This window comes from Panthera leo, chromosome D1 (genome assembly GCF_018350215.1).
Source record: "Panthera leo isolate Ple1 chromosome D1, P.leo_Ple1_pat1.1, whole genome shotgun sequence".
NCBI classification, from domain to species: Eukaryota; Metazoa; Chordata; class Mammalia; order Carnivora; family Felidae; genus Panthera; species Panthera leo.
The window spans coordinates 113,028,893-113,048,047 of record NC_056688.1 but is presented as its reverse complement, the minus strand read 5'-3'; the positions used below and the strand labels follow the sequence as shown (position 1 = coordinate 113,048,047).

The 19,155-nt window shown below is 54.2% G+C and overlaps 1 protein-coding gene across 8 annotated transcripts in view; it reads right to left on the bottom strand.

Annotated features, from left to right (window-relative positions):
• Positions 1 to 19,155, bottom strand: part of NAP1L4 (nucleosome assembly protein 1 like 4) — a 47,802-nt gene that overhangs the window by 12,138 nt on the left and 16,509 nt on the right. For 2 of the 8 annotated variants that reach the window (XM_042904032.1, XM_042904033.1), the window contains exons 3-11: positions 16,328 to 16,358; positions 15,421 to 15,479; positions 11,359 to 11,458; positions 9,160 to 9,301; positions 8,596 to 8,682; positions 7,135 to 7,266; positions 6,342 to 6,413; positions 1,820 to 1,959; positions 463 to 608 (exon numbers count right to left, since the gene is read on the bottom strand). In XM_042904032.1, coding sequence (XP_042759966.1) covers positions 463 to 608; positions 1,820 to 1,959; positions 6,342 to 6,413; positions 7,135 to 7,266; positions 8,596 to 8,682; positions 9,160 to 9,301; positions 11,359 to 11,458; positions 15,421 to 15,479; positions 16,328 to 16,358 — 909 coding nt within the window. Of the gene's footprint in view, positions 1 to 462; positions 609 to 1,819; positions 1,960 to 6,341; positions 6,414 to 7,134; positions 7,267 to 8,595; positions 8,683 to 9,159; positions 9,336 to 11,358; positions 11,459 to 12,226; positions 12,325 to 15,250; positions 15,393 to 15,420; positions 15,480 to 16,327; positions 16,359 to 19,155 lie in introns of those variants that run through there. The other 6 variants (XM_042904037.1, XM_042904034.1, XM_042904039.1 and 3 more) reach the window with 6 other exon arrangements.

The window sequence follows — 19,155 nt, the reverse complement described above, 5'->3', positions numbered from 1 at the left end:
AAATGGAGTCCACTCAATCTCACTTGAACTTTCTTCAATTACTTAAAACCCAGTTTGGAGGCTTCCAGCAAACGCACCGCCTTCCAGAGAGAAGCCGCGTCTACTTCCCAGGGAGCGCGTGCGGGTGGCGGCCACCGTGGACGCCAGGCTCCCAAGGGCTTCTTCTCAAACAAGGAAGCCGAAGCGCGGCATTTACGGCTGTGTCTACCCCCACAGCGGCAGGCACTGGCATCCCGGAGGCTCCAAGACAGACCCAGGGAGAGAGGGGCCGAGCGGTGAAGGCAGCGAGCCCGGAGCGCGACGGCCCGCGGCCGAGGGCGAGCAGCCCACGTGCCACCGCGCGCCTGCGCTTCCCGGCGCGTGTGCGCGCGCACGCTCACGAGAAACGGTCTTCCGTGTGTCGTTTCCAGGGGCCGCCGGACAGGACCCCGAGGGTAAGTGGCTCCCAGCGCCGCCACTCACCTTTCAGCGGGCTGAAGAAGTTGAAGAACGAGTCGTTGGGGACTTGCTTGGTGATCGTCCTCACCGTGCCTCGGCCCTTATGCTTCTGCTTCTTCTTGATCGTTTTGACGGTGACGTTCTTTCCTTTCTTCCAGTCAATGACACACCTGCAGAGACAGACGCCCGTCACGCACACGTACACCCGCCACGGGGGAGCCCAGCAAAGCAGAGCCACGCGCCTAACCCGGACAAGCCCGTCAAAGGAACCCACCCGTGGGTCCCCGCCCGCCCAGGCGCATCCCAAGGTCAGCGACAGCAGAACGGCCAAAGGGGCGGTCTGCCGCCATCCGGGTTGGGAGCACTGCCTTAAGCGTCACGTGACGCACTTCCCCCGAGACCTTCTGTACTTCTTCCGTGGCCGAGCCCGGTCAGCGCGGGGCTAGGGTGCCCACACGATGCTCATAGGTTGTCACCGGCTGTCTCTTGGCCCCAGAGCACAGCTGGACCAACTCACCCACCCAAATTCCCGAGGCAGCTCAGCAAGCAGACCAAGCTGCCGGAAGGCGGCAGGCGACCCCTGGCAGCATTCGCGACCGGGGCACGGCACGCCGGCCGCCGGCTGCCACGGGGGCCCTGCCGGGGGGGTGAGCCCGGCCGGCTTTCTAATCTTCCCATCACTGTGGCTCAACAGGCAGCCCCTGGCAGCACGTGACTAGCGTCTGCTCAGGACACTGTTTCCACGACGACAGCCTGGGCCTGGGAAATGATCCGACAGAGTCACCATGGCCATTGGAGCCCGGCAGGGTCTTGACGAGGCGCAGAACCGTCACACGGGGAGACGGCAGCACCTGGCTCCGGTGAGTAAGGCTCATGGTTTGGACTCAAAGATAGAACAGACCACGAGGAATGAACTCCAACCCACACCGTCTCCCTGGCGGTCTCGCCTGAAATCACCGAGGCGCTGGGTCACGAGTCAAACAACAATTAAACTGCCCCATCACTTCTCGAGGAAGCAACGGACCAACGCTGCCCTGCACAGACTCGTCCATTCGCTCAACAAATATTGGCCGAGGGTGACTTATCAGTTCAGCGAGGACAGCTTCGTGTCAGGGGACTACAGCAGCCACTGCCTCCTCCAATGAGGAAACCCGGCCACTTACCCTACACGCTGGCACGTGTGACCTCGTGAATGACACATTTCCCAGCACAGGCCATCATCGCCCCAAACAGAAAGACTATTTAACTTAAATCTCTCTGTCTACTGGGCTTTTAAGGAGATTACAGACTTTCTGCTTTATTCCTAATTTCTCTTCCGCGTGGAGCTCTGCAGTCACCTGCTTCTGTCTCACAAAACGAAGCCGGAGCGGCGTCTCCTTACCCGTCACAGTCGACTATTTCGGGGCCTTCAAAGGAGAAAGGATCGGCCTTGTCTGGCTCTGACTTCATCTTATATGTTTTTGTCAGGACTGGGTTGGTAAAGTAGTCGTTGGGTTCAAAGTGGAACTCTAAGACAAAAGACTGAAGACAGAAACTCCGGGTGAGCACGGCTGAAAACACAAGTAACCGGTGACAGACCTCGTGAGCCGCGCGGCGCGTCCTGGAAACCAGCTCCCCCGAGCGCGCCGCCCCAGACGGAAGCCACCACCGAACAGCTCGACAGCGACGGCCACGTGGCAAGAAAAACTCCTGTTCCAAAGAACACCGGGACAGAGTCCAGACACAAACGACAGGTGGGGGGCCGCCTGCCGCACTCCAGCCCCAGGAGAGCACACGTGGCCCCCGAGGCCCCCTCCCCGGCGGGGTCCACGCTCTCCTGAGGGATCCCAGCTTCTGTCTGCTGCCCCTGGCCCACCCTGCCAAGGTGGGGGCGTGGATGGGGAAAGCAGGCGGCCGCGGCCCAGCCCCCCTCTCCCTGCCGTGCAAAGGGGCCAGGCCCCGTGGGGTGCGGGAGCACTGACGGGGCCCCCTCAAGCCGCACAAAGGACAACTGCATCCTCTGTTCACAAAGCCCTCTAGAACCGGAGAGGAAAAATGGACACAAGGTGTGTACAAAGGAGCAGTCAGGTCACAGATAAAGTCAAGCGGCCAGGAAGAAAGATTCTAGTTTTCCAGTCCGTACGGATAACGTCATACTCGCAAAGCGTGTTGGGAAAGCAGGTGCCCTCCGTACTGTGAACAGTTTTACAAGGGACCATCTGGCACAATCCAAAAATTAGTGAAAGTAAAATAAATCTAAGGAATTTATATTCCATGTAAAAAAGACACCCGGATGGATGTGCCAATATGTGCAAAGACACTCACCTCAGCCCCATCTTCAGGAAAAAAAGATGATCTTGGTTAAGTAAGTTACAGACACAATTTACAAGACTGACTCCGAGTTCAGACAGCCTGGGTTCACAACACTCTGCCTCTAAGTGCGGTGCGATTTTGGGAAGTTACTCAGTGTCTCTGTGCTTTTGTTTCCTCATCTATCTGTAAAATGGAAGTAACAATCCTCTCTCTCTCTCCGAGTTGACTAGAATAGAGTTCATATAAGTTCATAGGCAACGCCTGCTAAATGTTACCTATTTCAATCTTCTTAATAATGGCATAATTACTAACTGGGAAAAAAAACAGATTAAAAAGACTAAGACTGAGAGCTCCTGGCTGCTGGAGCATGAGACTCTTAATCTCAGGGCTGAGTCTGAGGCCCATGATGGGTGTGGAGATTAAAAAAAAAAAAAAAAAACAAAGTAAAATCCAGGGGTGCCTGGGGGGCTCAGTGGTTGAGCGACCGACTTCGGCTCAGGTCATTATCTCGTGGTTCGTGAGTTCGAGCCCCACGTCGGGCTCTGTGCTGACGGCTCAGAGCCTGGAACCTACTTCGGATTCTGTGTCTCCCTCTCTGCCCCTCCCCCGCTCATGCTCTGTCGGTCTCTCAATACTCACTAAAAGTTAAAAAAAAAAAAAGTTAAAAGAAAAAAAAAAGTAAAATCTTAAACACAAACAAAAAAGACTAGGACCAAACCATATCCACTAAGGGAGAAGTGAAAGCCTGACCATCCAGAGCACAAGTCACTGGTCTGGCGGAGTAAAGCGTAGCAAGAACATCAAATGGCATCCCCCCTTCTCCATCTGGCCCAACCCCCAGGGCTAAAAACACCACCCGTCCTGGAAAAAGAGCACCCAGTTCGGAGGCTGCGATCGATCGCTCCAAGTCTGTTGGGGGCGGGGGGCGGCAACCACAAGCAGGCACGGGTGGCCGGGGACAGGGAGGGCTGGCGAGCGGCACACCGTCACTCCCCACTTTTGCACCGACCACGGTATCCCCTTCGTCCTCTGCCATTTCCTTCCCTACCAGCTCTCCAAACCCAGCGTACGATTCCCCGTCCTCAGGTTTTCCTCCCCGCAGGCCGCTGTTCAAGTCCAAAATAACTAACCCACGATGGGGAGGAGTCGGAAAGGGTTCCACGGGAGAAAAGGGCCCAAAGACGAGGCCACGTCTGTCAGTCACACACACACCCCCACAGCCGCGTCAGCCGTAAACACGCAGCACATGCCTCGTCACACTCACACCCACGTGTAAGAGCGGAGCTCGCGCTCGCCCAGAGAGGGTGCCAGCGCACCCAGCACGGCCCACGGCAGGGGGGCTCCCGTCTGCGGAGCCGGCGTGGGGAGCTCCGATCCGCCGCTGCTTGCAGCTACGTCACAACAGGGACACGAGAGCACGGGGACCGCAAAAAAGAACGTGGACCAAGACACGGCCAGCAGAATCGCGAAGCGCGCCTCTGATCAGCCTTGCCCACGTTCCTCTCCTTTGCCCCGGCAAAACTGCGCTGAGACGCATCCGAACTGAGGAAACCCCCAGGAATGCAAACGAGACCCGGGGCCCCCGTGCGCTGACCCGAGCGCAGCCCTTCGGACGGGGCGGCGGCTGCACGCGCCTGGGCACCGCCCGATCACCCAGCGGCCCCAGGGGCGGTCGTGACCGGGTCCCACCGCTGCGGCGGCGCCCACGCCACACCGTCCGCACACGCGGTCCCCGCCTGCTGCAGCGTAAGCGTGGGGACCCCGGCGGGGAGGGCGGCAGGGCGGTCACGAGGAGAAGCGAGCACTGGCTGCGCTTCATCCTGAGGCTGCACGGCTCTCGTGCCTCTGACTTGAGCGTCTAAATCAGCTCATGACCATCTTTAAAAGACGACCGTGGAAACTGGGTCCACAGCCGAGCTACTTCTGCAAGACGGAGATCTCTGCGCTTCCCCGTATTTCCTAAGTTTTCCACCGACGCAGGGAGCCACGAGGGAAAAAAGACTGGCTCGCGGTCGACCAAGACCAGGGCTCCTGTCTGTCTAGAAACCTCTGCAAGAGACGGAGACAGGCCGAGAAAGAACGCGGACCCGGGAAGTCACCAAACGGGTGTCTAGTAAGAACAAAGAAAAGAAGGAAAAAGGACCGATCCAGAAGAGAAAACTTAATAAATGGAGTCTAGGTGCCCCGGTGACTCAGTCGGTTAAGCGTCTGACTCTTGACTTCAGCTCAGATCATGATCTAACGGTTCATGAGTTCAAGCCTCACATCGGGCTCAGCACTGACTGCAGAGCCTGCTCGGGATTCTCTCTCTCTGCCCCTCCCTTCCTCTCTCTGCAAATAAACAAACATTAAAAAATAAATGGAGTCCAGATGACTCAGAGGTGAGGAACAAGTGTTAGAAAAAAACCGACACAGGATCTGAAAACGGCATGCACGCAACCCCTTGGGAAGGTGGGGGGAGGATCACAGGAATCCAAGCACCGGCCCGTGACCGCCCCACACGGCCCCCAGGGGGCGCTGTGGCCAAGCGCCCCCACAGGCCAAAGAAAACGCCCCGGGAACCAGGCTGACCCGGTGCAGCAGGAGAGGGGCGCCCCACAGCCTGGGAGCAGGCTTCACCACGGTCCGCACCCTCGACCTGCAGGCGGGAGAGCCAAATGTCACTTCCCAGAGCGAGACGGGCAGGAAAAGTGGAAGAGACAGACGCAGTATGGCCCCGGCCCCTCGCCTCCGACAAGGCACCCGCAGGACCAGGGAGAGAAACCCACTTGGCGACACTGGCCCTCGTCCGTGGCGCGGGGCCAGCGTTCTGTGACCGGGAGGGAGAACGGCCGGGCCCCGGGTCTCAGGCCCCTCCGCACCTTCCCCCAGACCCACGGCCCCGGGCCGCGTCCCGGGGCCCGAAACGGACAGCCACGAGCCCGTCGGCCGTGTGGCGCTGGAGCTGCTCCGGCACCGGAATGGAGCCCATCGGCCAGAGCCAGGCGAACGGGCCCGAACGTGCCCGTGCCAGGACCCCCCTCACGCAGGGTGGCGGGCGGGCCGGCCTCACGCTCCTCCCACACCGCAGCAAGAGTGCTGCAAAGAGGTGCCTTGTGGCAGTCAGGGCGGCGGGGGGGGGGCATTCTTCAGCGTGGTCCCCCTGCAGTGTCCTGCAGGCATTAGCATCTGGGGTTTCTAGGACAGTGCCGCCCGAATCTGAGGACACACCGACCATCCTTTCCACACACGTCCGAGCCTCACAACCCCGGGAGACGCTTAGGAGAAAGACGCCATCACGCCATCTGGCAGGGGAGGCAGGGGACAAGCCAGCTCAGAAAGCAGCGCACGGCACGGCAGACACCACGGCCAGCGAGTCCAATCCTGCGTTGGACTCTGGCCACCTGCCACGGGCAGCTGGCAGCCTGAGCGGCCTGTCAGGCTGTGCAGCAGCACTGCTTGGCGAGGCCCAGGGAGGCCACAGGAGAACATCCTAGCTCTTGGCGATCGTCTGGCCTGGGACCACCCCACAAGTGGGGGCCAGGTCTGGATCCCCTGCCCCGGCTCCGAGCCCCTCACCCTCAGCAGCCTGACCCTTTCTGACGCCAAGCAGGAGCTCGGTCAGTACTCACCATAGGCTGCCCGGGGTCTGAGAACTTCACTTTAATATCCTGCAGGTGCTTCAAGATCGGCTCGTCGTACTCCTAATCATAAACAGAGCAGAAAGAACTTTCCAGCAGGCCTTTTCAAAGCAGCCACACGCGTGGTCTTTGAGCCACTGCTGCACACAGCCCCGGGCGCTGGACCCACAGCCCTGTCGGGCTCTGTGCTCGTCAAGCAGGAACTCCCAGGAAGCCACCCAGTCTGTTCACCGACCATGGGTCTCGGCGACAGCAATCAGGGGCAGCCTCTCTCTGGCACGGAGTGCTGGGAACCATCGATGCCAGGGAGGAAGGACAAGGGCCCAACTGCTCTCACACTCCGCCAGCTGCCGCCGCGTACGGGCGTCGACCAAGACTGCTGGTCTGCACGTCTCCGAAGAGAGAAGCAGAAGAAACCCCTGGGTCGGCTCACTGACTCTGCCGGCCAACTTCCTGGCCTCCTGGCCTCACAGCTCCGCACTCGTTCACTCACAGTAAGACGGGGAACGGCACTCTGGGCTGAGGCGGCAGGCCACCGCGGAGGCGAGAAGGCTACTCCAGGCCTCGGCTCAGCCCCAGAGCCGCAGGCCTTCCCGGCAGCACCGCAGTGGAAGCGGGCGTGGGGGGGTGGGGCGCGTTCCAGCAGCGACACCCTCCGCCCCCCTCTCCGCTGGTCACCGAAAGGGCCTTTCCGGCCACCACGACCAACCACTAAGCGCTCAGATGGTTCACAAGTGAGTAGCTTTCGGACTAAGAGCTCTCTGTGACGTGGACATCTGCTCACCTGGACTAATTCACTCAGCATATCTACGTTTCTGAAGATGGTAAACCAGAACTCTGGGATTCCTTTGGGGTTTGGCTCCTCTGCTGGCACGACTTCCTTTTCCGCGATGACTACTTTACTTGTCACGTCTCCCTAAAAGAGCAAAGATGCGACAGAGAGCACTTAGCGCAAAGCAACAAAGTCACAAAGAAGTCGATGGCTTGGTGCACAACGGAAGTTTCAGAACCCTGCACAAACTTCTCTCAGAGACCGTTCTTGGAACCCGCGTCTCTAAGACCACCGAGCAGGTCACACTTTTAAACGTTTCCAAGGAACAAAACATTCAAGGCATCCCATCCGGATGCATTTCCATGATACGATTTTACAACATGGCACAGTGCCAGCAAATTCAGGAAAGGCTGTCCAGCACCAGCTCTAGGAGACGTCCGTCTTGGGACAACCACCCACCACCGGAGAGAGACCCCGTCCCCTCGGCAACAAGAAACAGCCAAGCAGCGTCTACCCCAAACGATAAGGAGGTGACTATTAACATGGGGACAGAAACTCCATGCAAACATCAGGGAGGTGACCGGACAGGCTACGTGCAACCTGGGGGGTGGCGGGGGTGGGGGTGGGGGGAGGCTTTTCTAACACCAAAGCCCAGGAGAGGGCGGGCCCAGGGAGGTCAAGGACAACACCAAACAGAGCCACTGGAAAGTGCAAACGTCTCCTCACGCGGGATTCTCACGTGAAACGCTCGCGAGGGGCTTTTTAAATTTACAGAAGATATTCCTTGAGCAATAAGGAAGCGATTCACATACTCGTCTGTAGCCATTGCTTCAACCAGGCCGGGTTCTAAGGCTATTGAGACTAGCACGCACTTCAAAACAATTCCCTAAGAACTAACACCGGAGGATAAAAGACACTGGTCTCCCAAACAAAATCAGGCGGAACTTCCGGTCGCACGGAATGGGACCAATCCTGGAAGGCTGTCCACCGACCTAAAGCTCCCGGGCACACTGCCACCGCTCCGCGGGTGCTGCTCGGCCCCGAGCAGGGTGGCACAGACATCCACCACACCCTCCTCACGACCCTGACCTTGCAGTGACCGCTGACGCGGGTGTCCCCTCCTCTTGTGGGACTGTGCCTTTCTCTTGACCGAGGCTCTGCTGATGTCTCGAGTCCTGTCCACCCGACCCCACGTCTCAGTGCACTGCTGTACCGAGTGGCGTCCACGACCGGACCGAGAGGGGAGACGTGTCTGGTTCGCAGTTTTAACCGCTGCCAGCCCTGCTGGCCGCCCAGTGCTCACCGCCACGGAGGGATCCCAACAGCCAACCTAAGAGTGAATTCGCACCTACGGGAGGAGCTCCTTCCTCGGTGATGTTACACCGAGGACTGAAACCTGTTCCAAGAGGTTGCTTATTTCTAACTGCGCTGAAACAACAGAACACAAGCTGCACTCGTTAAAAAAATACTCACAGCCAGCTTGTCCTCCTCTTCGTTCTCACTGTGCCACTCTGATTCCGCGTCTGTCGGTTCAACATCACCAGTGATGAACTCCCTTCTCTTTAAGTAAAAGCGAGACCTCCTTAGAGCTATAGTAAGTTATCCAGGAACTCAAGAGTTAAGTTTGCAAATAACATCTGTGCAAAACCGAATGCTTTTATAACTTAAGATTCTAGGGGTGCCTAGGCGGGGGGTGGGGAGGGGGGGTGGCTCAGTGGGTTGAGTGGAGTCCGGCTCTCGGTTTGGGCTCAGGTCACGATCTCATGGTCTGTGGGTTCGAGCCCCACATTAGGCTCTGTGCTGTCAGCGAGGAAGCCTGCTTGGGATTCTCTCTCTTCCTCCTCTGCCTCTGCCCCTTTCCTGCTGTCTCTCTCTCTCTCTCAAAATAAATAAACATTAAAAAAAAAAACAAAACAAGATTCTAAGTTTTAGGGCTTAAAGAGTAACATGCAAGGGTTCATCACTAGGTACACGTGGATGTTTTACTTCAACTTAGATTTGAAATCCGTGAGTGAAATGTCCGCGCAGGCCGCCCACCTTGTCAAAGAGAGGCTGGTACAGCGCGGCATACTTCCTCTCCAGGTCGTGCACCTCCTCGTAGAACTTGGCCTCTATGTGAGCACACTTCACCTGCAGCTGTTTCAACGCATTGATTCTCCTCTTCACCGCTTTGGGTAAACTGACACGAGATAAAAAGTAAAACATCCTTATGGCTGCAAAAGAAGGCAGAATGCTTTTCAATTTTCTTAAGATAAACGTAGCTCACCACAGAATTAACATCCTTACTACAGAAAAGGGCTCCGAAACACCGTTAAAGGACAAACGTCCCAACGGAAAAGAAAGGTGGGGGGGTGGGCAGAAGCGGACAACTAATCAACCAAAGAAAAAATACAAATAATCAAATGTGGAAGAAAGGTTCAATCCCACAAAATATCTGAAAGAACGTTAATTTACAAGAACTGCTGCCTTTTCCTTACCTAATTAGCCACCAAAAACCAAAACCAAAACCAAAACCAAAACCAAAACCAAAACGACTCCTGGGTTTGAGAAGCCTGAAAGGCAAACTAGAACCTGAATGTTACGGAATGTTCCTTGGACCCAGTCACTCTACTTGCAAAAATTTATCCTAAGGAAACAACCAGATATTTATGTGCTGATATGTCCACGGAGACATCATTTGTCAAAGTTAAAAATAATGAAAATAAGGACAAGCTGAGCAGGGCTAAAACACAGCGTGTCCACAATCACCTTTTCACACAATATTTAGCACCAAGAGAAGCGTTCACAGTCACACACCGAGGGAGATGCCCGACATGACACAGACAAATGGGGTCTGTTCCCTTCCAGACTCAGGTAACTTTGAGCTTCTTTGCCTCCTGACGCTTTTCTATACTCTAAAAATATCTGTTTGTATGCATTACTTTTATAAACAGATTAAAAAAAAACCCAACAAAACCCTTTTAACCCATCAGAACGCAGTTTAACCTGAAGCTCTCGGTCCCCATCTGGAACAAAGAGCAGGTCTCTGGGCCTCATCCCAGACCCACACGGCCCCCTGGACAGCGTCCACCTGGGCTGGGCCCTCAAGGCGGGGCCGGCACTAGCCTGGACACCACAGCCTTCCTCCAGAAAGGCACAGAAGGAGCTAACCTTCCGTCAACAACAGTCCCAGCTGCTCCTACGCACAGCACCGTTTAGAAAGTACCGGAACAGCCTTAAATCACAAAGGACCCCGGCCACCTCAAGGTAAAGGTCCTTTGGCAAGCCTCATAAATCCAGTTCCCTTTCTAGGACCTTCTGCTGGCAGGACAGCAAAGAGGAGGCACAGTGAAGACGTAATGAAACAGCACATACATAAACACCTGTATTTCTTTTGTGTATTTTAAAAAATGCACAATGTTTTTATATAAAAACATTAAAAAAAATTTTTTTTTAATTTTGTATTTGAGAGAGAGAGAGAGAGAGAGAGAGAGAGATACCGAGAACAAGCAGGGGAGGGGCAGAGAGACAGAGGCAGGAGCGGAAGAAGGCTCCAGGCCCTGAGCTGTCAGCACAGAGCCCGACGCGGGGCTCAGACTCACAAACCGCGAGATCGTGACCTGAGCCAGTCAGACGCTCGACCGACTGAGCCACCCAGGCGCCCCTCTTTTCTGCATTAATCACACAATTACAATTATTTTTTAGCTTTCCAAATCCTCCTAATGGAGTAAAAATAACGAAAGACTCTAAGCAAACTGGACATCCACTTGTCCTCCAACCGGTTACGTTAACCTCGGAGTCTCCCCCGCAGGCACCGTCCGTGCAGCGCGGCCAACGTGGAAGTAACTGCGTTCCACGAAACCCTGTTCCTCCCCCGGCACTTCCTCCCCATGAACGCCAGCCCCCTCGCCCAGAGCCTAGCCAGAAAACGAGAGACCGTCCGTGTCCTCAAGCCTCCCACTCCCAGGCAGCGTCACCACGTCCATCTGCGGGCAGCGGGGAGAGACCGCGCCCCGCCCCGAGCCTGGCCCGTGGGCCCAGGTAGCCCCCCTGCCCCCGAGCTGCACCACCCCCTACAGGCCTGCGTTTCTAGCACACGCTGAGCCCAGGCGCTCCTCTCTGGAACCCGGAGCCCGGCTCCCGGCCCCCAAAGTCTGCTCAATGGGAAAGACATTTACTCCTAGTCTAAGGAACCAGGAAATCGGTCTTTTTCCCTTTCTTAAAGTTGCACCAGGGGCCCACGCACAGCATACTTACGTCTCAATGTAACTGGAAGGAGTGTGGGAGACATTGTCAAGCCGTTCCTGTAAAGCTGCCAAAACTTGAGGGTTCTGCATCACCTGATCGGTGAGCTTTTCTATTAAGAGGTGAAAACAAGGCCAAAAAATTGAAAATATGCCCACCACGGAAGAGCCAAGAGTTAAAACTCATCAGCACACACCTACTTAGCTTTGTTTGTTTAATTGCTAATCTTTTTTTAAATAGATTTTTACTTATTGAGAGACAGGGAGACACAGAGCATGAGCAGGGGAGGGGCAGAGACAGTGGGAGACACAGAATCCGAAGCGGGCTCCAGGCTCCGAGCTGACAGCCCAGAGCCCGACGCGGGGCTCGAACCCACAAACCGCGAGGTCGCAACCCGAGCCGAAGTCGGACGCCCAACCGACTGAGCCACCCAGGCGCCCCCATGTTTATTTAACTTCTAAATGTAGCAAGCAGCTGAAGTACATGTTTTGAAAATACTTATTATGTACTTTAAAGGCGTTGGATAGCCTCTGTTGACTACCTGAGCGGTTAGAAATCCACCGAAAGGTACCTGGAGATTTCTGGCACTCACTTTAGCTGTCTAAGCCCCAGATCTCCCAAAAGAGGACAGAGTCATTTCCCAACGTAGGGACCTATCTCCTGCCGCCCCGCCATCCTGAGGGGACCCAGAGGCCAAGGACAAGGATGAGGCAACTGTCCCTCAGAGAAAACCAGCGTGCACCTGCAGTCTGGCTCACAGCCCCGGCCGGCTCCTGGAGCGTCCAGACGTCCAAGCGTTGTGGGTCCCCACCCTCACCTACGCTGCCCTGCCCAGACCCACCCCCAGCACATAGCAATCCCTGCCCATCCTAAAACTCACCGGCCTCGTCCACCACACTGCCCTTACGGCTCACACAACATTTGTACTATTTCCCAACAAAGAAGCAAGACACTGAGGAGGAAGGAAGTGTCTCTGGCTCAACTGTAACCACAGAGTGGGCACATCATCTGGCCCCCGGTGCAGACTCTCAGCATCTGCTGAGCCAATGCCCTCTTACTGACACTCTACGGGAACCTACGTAGCACACTCACCTGACTCCAAAGGTAGTCCATACCTGGGAGCTCTCTCTGCTCCCTCACTCTTTTTTTTTAAGGTTTTTAAGTGACCTCTACACCTAACACGGGGCTCGATCTCACAACCCCGAGGTCAAGCGTCGCAAGCTCCACCCACTGAGCCAGCCAGGTGCCCCTCTTTTTCTAAGCAAGTGATGGGGGCAAGCAAAGGACACTAAGTAGGCAACTGGATTTCAACACTTCAATTACAAACAACTGCCACCATGAAACAGTGTGTATGTGTATTTAATCTACGTAACCGTGTGATGTAACACTGTATACGTGTACAATGCATAAATGCTACGTGCATATACACAAACACGTGTCCTCTAGCTCTGGCCACTGAAAGGCCTAGAAACAATGACAGCATCTATGTTCTGGGTTTTTTTTTATGTTCATATTTATTTATTTTTGAGAGAAAAAGCACAAGCAAGGGAGGGGCAGAGAGAGAGAGAAAGAGAGAGAGAGAGAGAGAGAGAGAGAGAGAGAGAGAGACAGAGACAGAGAGAGAGAGAATCCGAAGCAGGCTCCAGGCTCCAAGCTGTCAGCACAGAGCCCGATGCGGGGCCCGAACTCACGAACCGTGAGATCATGACCCGAGCCAAAGTCAGATGATTAACTGACCAGGCCTCTCTGGTGCCCGTGTTCTGGTTTTAAAATGTACCTCCTACTAAAACAGGGCCCCTGGGACAAATGGTAGATTCCAGGTCTGGAGCAAGGGAAGTACAAGGAAACACGGAACATCACCTAGCACACGAACTGATGGGGAAATAACAAAAGGCCACAGAAGCCACCTTGAAGGGAACCCCACTGGCAAAGTGGGACAATGTACATACCAGAAAGAATGACGGCAACTGACAAGACACCAGAACAGAAATCGAGGAGCCTACTTAGTAACACTAAGTAGCGAAGGAAAGCCGGTCTTTTTTCTTCCTAATGTTTACTTTCAAAGAGAGCGAACGAGCCAGGGAGGAGCAGAGAAAGAGGGAGAGAGAGAATCCCAAGCAGGCTCCTGCTATCGGTGCAGAGCCCGGTGTGGGGCTTGATCTCACAAACTGCGAGATCACGACCTGAGCTGAGATCAAGGCAGTCGTTTAACCGCCTGAGCCACCAGGCGCCCCGACCGTCTTTGAAAGATGTAATACACAGCAGGACCGTCTTAGAGAAACACCTTTCTGCAGCCACCAATGTCAATCCTGATTAAAGGATCACAACCACGACTCATGGAAAATATGGTACCCGCAGGATAAGCGACAGGTCACTCACCGACCGGACCCTCACGACGGGGAAAGCTGCCAGGCGCTGACGTAACCAAGTCCTCAATCTCAGCACTGACCCCGGGCGCAGCCCCAGTGCCCCTCCCACACCATGTCCCGGGTGTGGCAGTCTGAGTGTGACCCACCCAGAGCGTGGACGTTCTACACGACAGCCGGGGCACGCAGCCCACCGATGTGTCATCGCGTGGAGGGCGGCTCTAGGACGAAGGGGACGGAACTAAATTGGAGACGTGACCCCTGGCCAGTGTCGGACCTGGGTGCGGGCGGCAGCCGGAACAGAGCTGCTGAGAAGCCCAGGGAAACAGGAACGCGACTGTGCTATCGGCTGGTGGTGCCCCGTCAAGCCCGCATTCCTCCATTGTGGCAATGGCACCGCGGTGATGACTGTGCACCCTGCTTTGTAGGAAATTTACATGGAACTGTTTTAGGAGAAGAGAGTCAGGTGGTCCACAACTTGCTTTCAAACAGTTCAAGGGGAAAAAGTACAGATACAGAAATTTTAAAATGGAGGAGAGATCACATGTGTGAATTTACAGACCGAATGACCTGATGGAGTCTGGGGTTTGCTCCAGAATAATCAGGGAAAAGAAGAAAGGACACAGATGGGAAGACCAGTCCCCGGCTGAGGCACAGAGATGCACTGTGCTGGTCACCGCACTTCTGGAAAGCCTGAAGTCCTGACCGTGAGTTTTAAATGAAGTCCCGATTTTCAGGGCGCCTGCTGGCTCAGTCAGTTAAGCATCCGACTCCCGATTTCCGCTCCGGTCATGATCTCACAGTCTGTGAGTTCCAGCCCCACATCGGACTCTGCACTGACAGCTCAGAGCCTGCTTAAGGTTCTCTGTCTCCCTCTCTCTCTGCCCCTCCCCTGCTCACTCTCTTTCTCTCTCTCAGAATAAATAAACTTAAAAAAATAATAAAATAAAATAAATAATAAAATAAATAATAAAATATAAAATAAAATAAAATTAATAAAATTAATAAAAAATAAAATAAAATAAAATAAAATAAATAAAAAAAATAAAATAAAAAAAAATAAAATAAAAAAAATAAAATAAAAAAAATAAAATAAAATAAAATAAATAAAAAAAAATAAAATAAAATAAAAAAAATAAAAAAAATTAAAAAAATAAAAAAATTAAAATAAAATAAATAAAATAAAAAATAAAATAAAATAAAATAAAATAAAATAAAATAAAATAAAATAAAATAAAATAAAATAAAATAAAATAAAATAAAATAAAATAAAATAAAATAAAATAAAATAAAATGAAATACGGGCGCCTGGGTGGCTCCGTCAGTTAAGCGTCCAGCTTCGGCTCAGGTCACGATCTCGCAGTTTGTGGATTCCAGCCCCGCGTCAGGCTCTGTGCTGACAGCTTGGAGCCTGGAGCCTGCTTCCGATTCTGTGTCTCCCTCTCCCTCTGCCCCTCCCTGCTCACGCTCTGTCTCTCTTGCTCTTAAAAATAAATACATATTAAAAGAAATAATAAAGCCAATAAAATGAAACGAACCAAGTACCGATTTCCACTTCAATTACTCTAACTCCTCCACGTCTTTGAAGCACAGTAACCCTGGACTTGTACTGCTTGTGTTATCGCGGTAAATGGGTCGAGGGTGCAGGACGCCCTGCCGTGCACACAAACTCTCCAACTGTCGCCTTTTCCGAGGGTGGCGCACTGACCTGTATTACTTGCGTTTCTAGCAGCCTCCAAGGCGTCTGAGGGAACAGCATCTGGAAAACTGAGACAGTGTGTGCAGTAAGTATCGCTGGCAAGGAGCTTCCGGAGACAGACAGCACAGGGCACTCTCTTAGTTAACGCAGGGAGAGGGACCTCCGCAAGGACAGAGCACAGCTACGGACGCACAGGTGCTATCCACGGGGTGCTTTCCTGTTCTCAAAAAAAAATCCTACCATCTAACCACCCCCCCCACCCCAGCCCCGACCTCCATGCCACACCCTGCGGCTCTGATTTCCAGCCCTGGCCGAAGCGTCTTAGTTTACCCTTCTCCAGTTCCTTTCCCCCAAACTCTGCGGCCCACCCTCAAACCGACCCCGCGAGCCAACCGGCATCCCGCTACAGCTTGGTCGGCCGCTAAGGGGGTCAGAGGAGAGCTGCCTTACCGGGTTTCTGGGACACGGTGCCCTCAGTGGCTCTGTGAGCCGGCCACAGAACGTCTCCAGAAACAATGGAACTTCCCCAAAATAGGTGCGACAGGTGTCAGAGACGTCTGGACACAGCTCCCTTACCAAAATCAAACCACATCAAACACCACACCAGACCTTCAGAACAAGCCACGTAACAAAACTCTTCACTTGAACACCAGGGGGCGTGCGATGTGAGGAGGGCGGCCAGGACTTCACCTGGGAGGCGCGAAGGCCCAGAGAGCAAAACGACCACTTCCCACAAAAGGTGTCCCAGGATCAGTATTTGAGACACTTCCCACGCGTGAAGCAAGTTTTCATGGGCTCAAATGCAGGGGGGGAAAGGAGCCATCAGCCAGAGCTGCCGCTGGTGCTCACGGACGGGCAGCCTGGCTCGTGTTCATCAACCAAAACAGAAATCCCAACAAAGTCCGTCTTGGCTTACCTGTTATCTGCCATCTGAAGGCTGTGACCTCCTACGAATTGAAAAAGAGTTGTAACAATTAACATCAAATATTCACAGAGAACCTTCCGCCAGTGTGCCCATCGGAGCGGCTGTCTGTGGGGGTGAGGGTCTACCAGGAGGGAACTTTCTGGGCTGATGGAAATGTTGTAGATCGTGAATGGAGTGTCGGTTTCTTTGGTTTCTTGGACACATACAGTTGTCAAACTCATCAAATCATACACTAAGGACCTGTCAATTTCAGCGTAGGCACATTCTACTCACAAAAAAATGTCTTTTTGGTGCTACAATGACCAGACTTCAGAGTAAGAGTAATCAATCCTCATTTGCCTTTTCTCTATAATAAGCTTTAACAACAAGGACATGTGTTGATGCTAAGCCAATTATTTTGGAACCAGTCAAAGCATTTGCTGGTGTTTATACTGTCTCGCACACTCTGAATCACAGGATGACTTTTAAACTTTATTTTGTATGTTCCCTTACTCCCACACTAAACATGGCAGTGTCTGTGCAAAAGCGTGATACCACAGACTCAGTCCAATCCCACTCTCAGAAGACACATATGAAAAGGGTTACCTTCAAATCAGGTCAATTTCTACCTCTAAATATTAAACTTAGGTTCCAGGACGTTTATGCCTTAAAAAGAACTCAATAAAATTTCAAAACCCTATCTAAATGCACAGCTAAAGAGAGGTGGTGACGTTCCTTAATCTCAGACACAGTAAACACACTTCAGAGCCTCTCCCTCTCCCTCCTCCCCATACCCCCCCCCCCCCCCGCCTCTTCCTCCTCCCCCTCCCTCCGAACCAGGGCAGCAACCTGTCAACGGCCAGGCCCGTCAACGTCTTATTCTCAGGTACTAGAGCAAAGCCCGAGCCCCTCAGTCACAATGCTTCAAACAAAACAGCAACTGAACACTTCGTACTGAAGAAAAACAGCCGGAATTTATGACGTGCAAGCGTTTTGTATTGAACGCAACTGCGTTTTCTCAGGTGATTCTGTTTTTGCGGATGCAAAGCAGAAGGAAGAGAATTCGACAGGTGCCCCGGGGGCGGGCCACAACGGCCCTCCGCCTCACAGCCCCCACATTAGTGACTTTTAAAGACCTTTCCTGGTCCCCACCACCTTCTGTGGAGTCCAGTCACCCCACAATAATGTGAATCCCTGCCCTTCCTAGCCGCCCACTGCGACCCTGCTTCCCAGCCCCGCCCCCCCGCAGCTCGCTAGGTGCGCGTGGCGGCCGGCGCAGAGCCCCGAGCTTCCGTTCCGCGAGCGCAGACCTCGGGACAGGGGAGACTGCAAAGTGACAGCTGATGCCAGACCCTAAGAGCTGAGGCGCCCGCCTAGCAGGTGCCAGCCGTGGAGTCCTGACGGTTCTCCCTACGACACGCCTTCGCTAACGTCTGTCCGAACGCGGTCATCTGTGCGGCTGCCTGGGGCCCCCGTTCTTTATTTCCACGCCAACAGCAGGATTTCTGGGTTGAACGGTACGAACGGACGCCCGCACCTCCTGCCAACCTCGCTCCCCGCGGGCACCCACCGCAGCGTGGCTCCGTGTGGCGGTGTCTCCGCCAGCACCCCGGAGGCCACACGCGTGCTGAGTGCCGGGAGGGGCCTGCTCTCCAGAAGCAGCGGCACCGCCAACCCAGCGGACGGGCTCCAGCCCCGACCCCGAGTCGGTAGCTGCCCATCAAACCGCACACCTGGTCCCAACGCCTCGTGTAGTGGCGACAGGCACTTCCCTACAGTTTACGCCCGACGCCAACTCTGCCAGGGAGCGAACACCCCCAGTGGGCAGTGGACGACACTTAGGCTGGGAAGGCGAACCGCCTGACCGAGGTCCCCCGGCTGGGACGATGCGGACTCGGGTCTGTCAACCTAAAAGAAAGGAGACAAGCCGAGGCAAGTTCCAAAACCAGACAGAGAGCCTCCTGGGGAAAAGCAGAGGAGCTGTAATTCGAGAGCTAGGGGTGAGTCCACCGGAGGTCTGGGGCGCCCGCTTTTACGGGCAGAGGACAAAGAGGAAAAGCGAGTCGGGAGCCATGCAGCAAGCCGGACGGCTCACAGACGGGGAGAGATTCCTGGTGGACACTCACTGGTGGGAGGCCATTTCCACGTTCTGGAAATGAAGCGTTTATAGGAAGTCAGCCTGACAGTCCTCGGGTCTGTCTTCCTGAGGGCGCACGTGTGAGACTCCCCACCCGACACCTTCACTCCCATCGAAGGACACGATCCTGCCGGGCGTCCCCGTGGTCGGCCTCTGCCACAGAAGGCAGCGCCGGTCAACTGGTCTGTACGGGGGTCTTGCTCAGAGCTGTCCTTAGCTGTGAGTGGACGGTGCCCGTCAGAACCCAGGAAGACCGTCCCCAGATGTTTGTCCTCACAGGAGGGACGCGGCCAGAGGGCGTCAGGCCACATGTGAACAAAAAAGTCACGAAATGGGGGATCTCAGCCACGTTCCTCCCAGTGGAGCTTCAGGCTAAGTCCTGGGAAGGAAGAGAACTCTAGTTTGTACACACGTCTAGGAGGAAGGCCCCTGCCTGATACGAGGCAGCACAAACTTCAGCGAGAGGGTTAAACCCAGGGCCCGAAGTCCAATTATGGCTACTGGCTGGAGAAACTCCTCAGCCGGTTTCCCTTGCTGCCCGTGATTTAGGAAGCTGAAAACGTCCCAGGTCTCTAGGGCCTGGCTTATTCCAGTTCACAGTTTGATATTACATTTCATTATTTTTTATTTTTTTTATTTAAAAAAAAAAAAATTTTTTTTTAATGTTTATTTTTGAGACAGAGACAGAGCATGAACGGAGGAG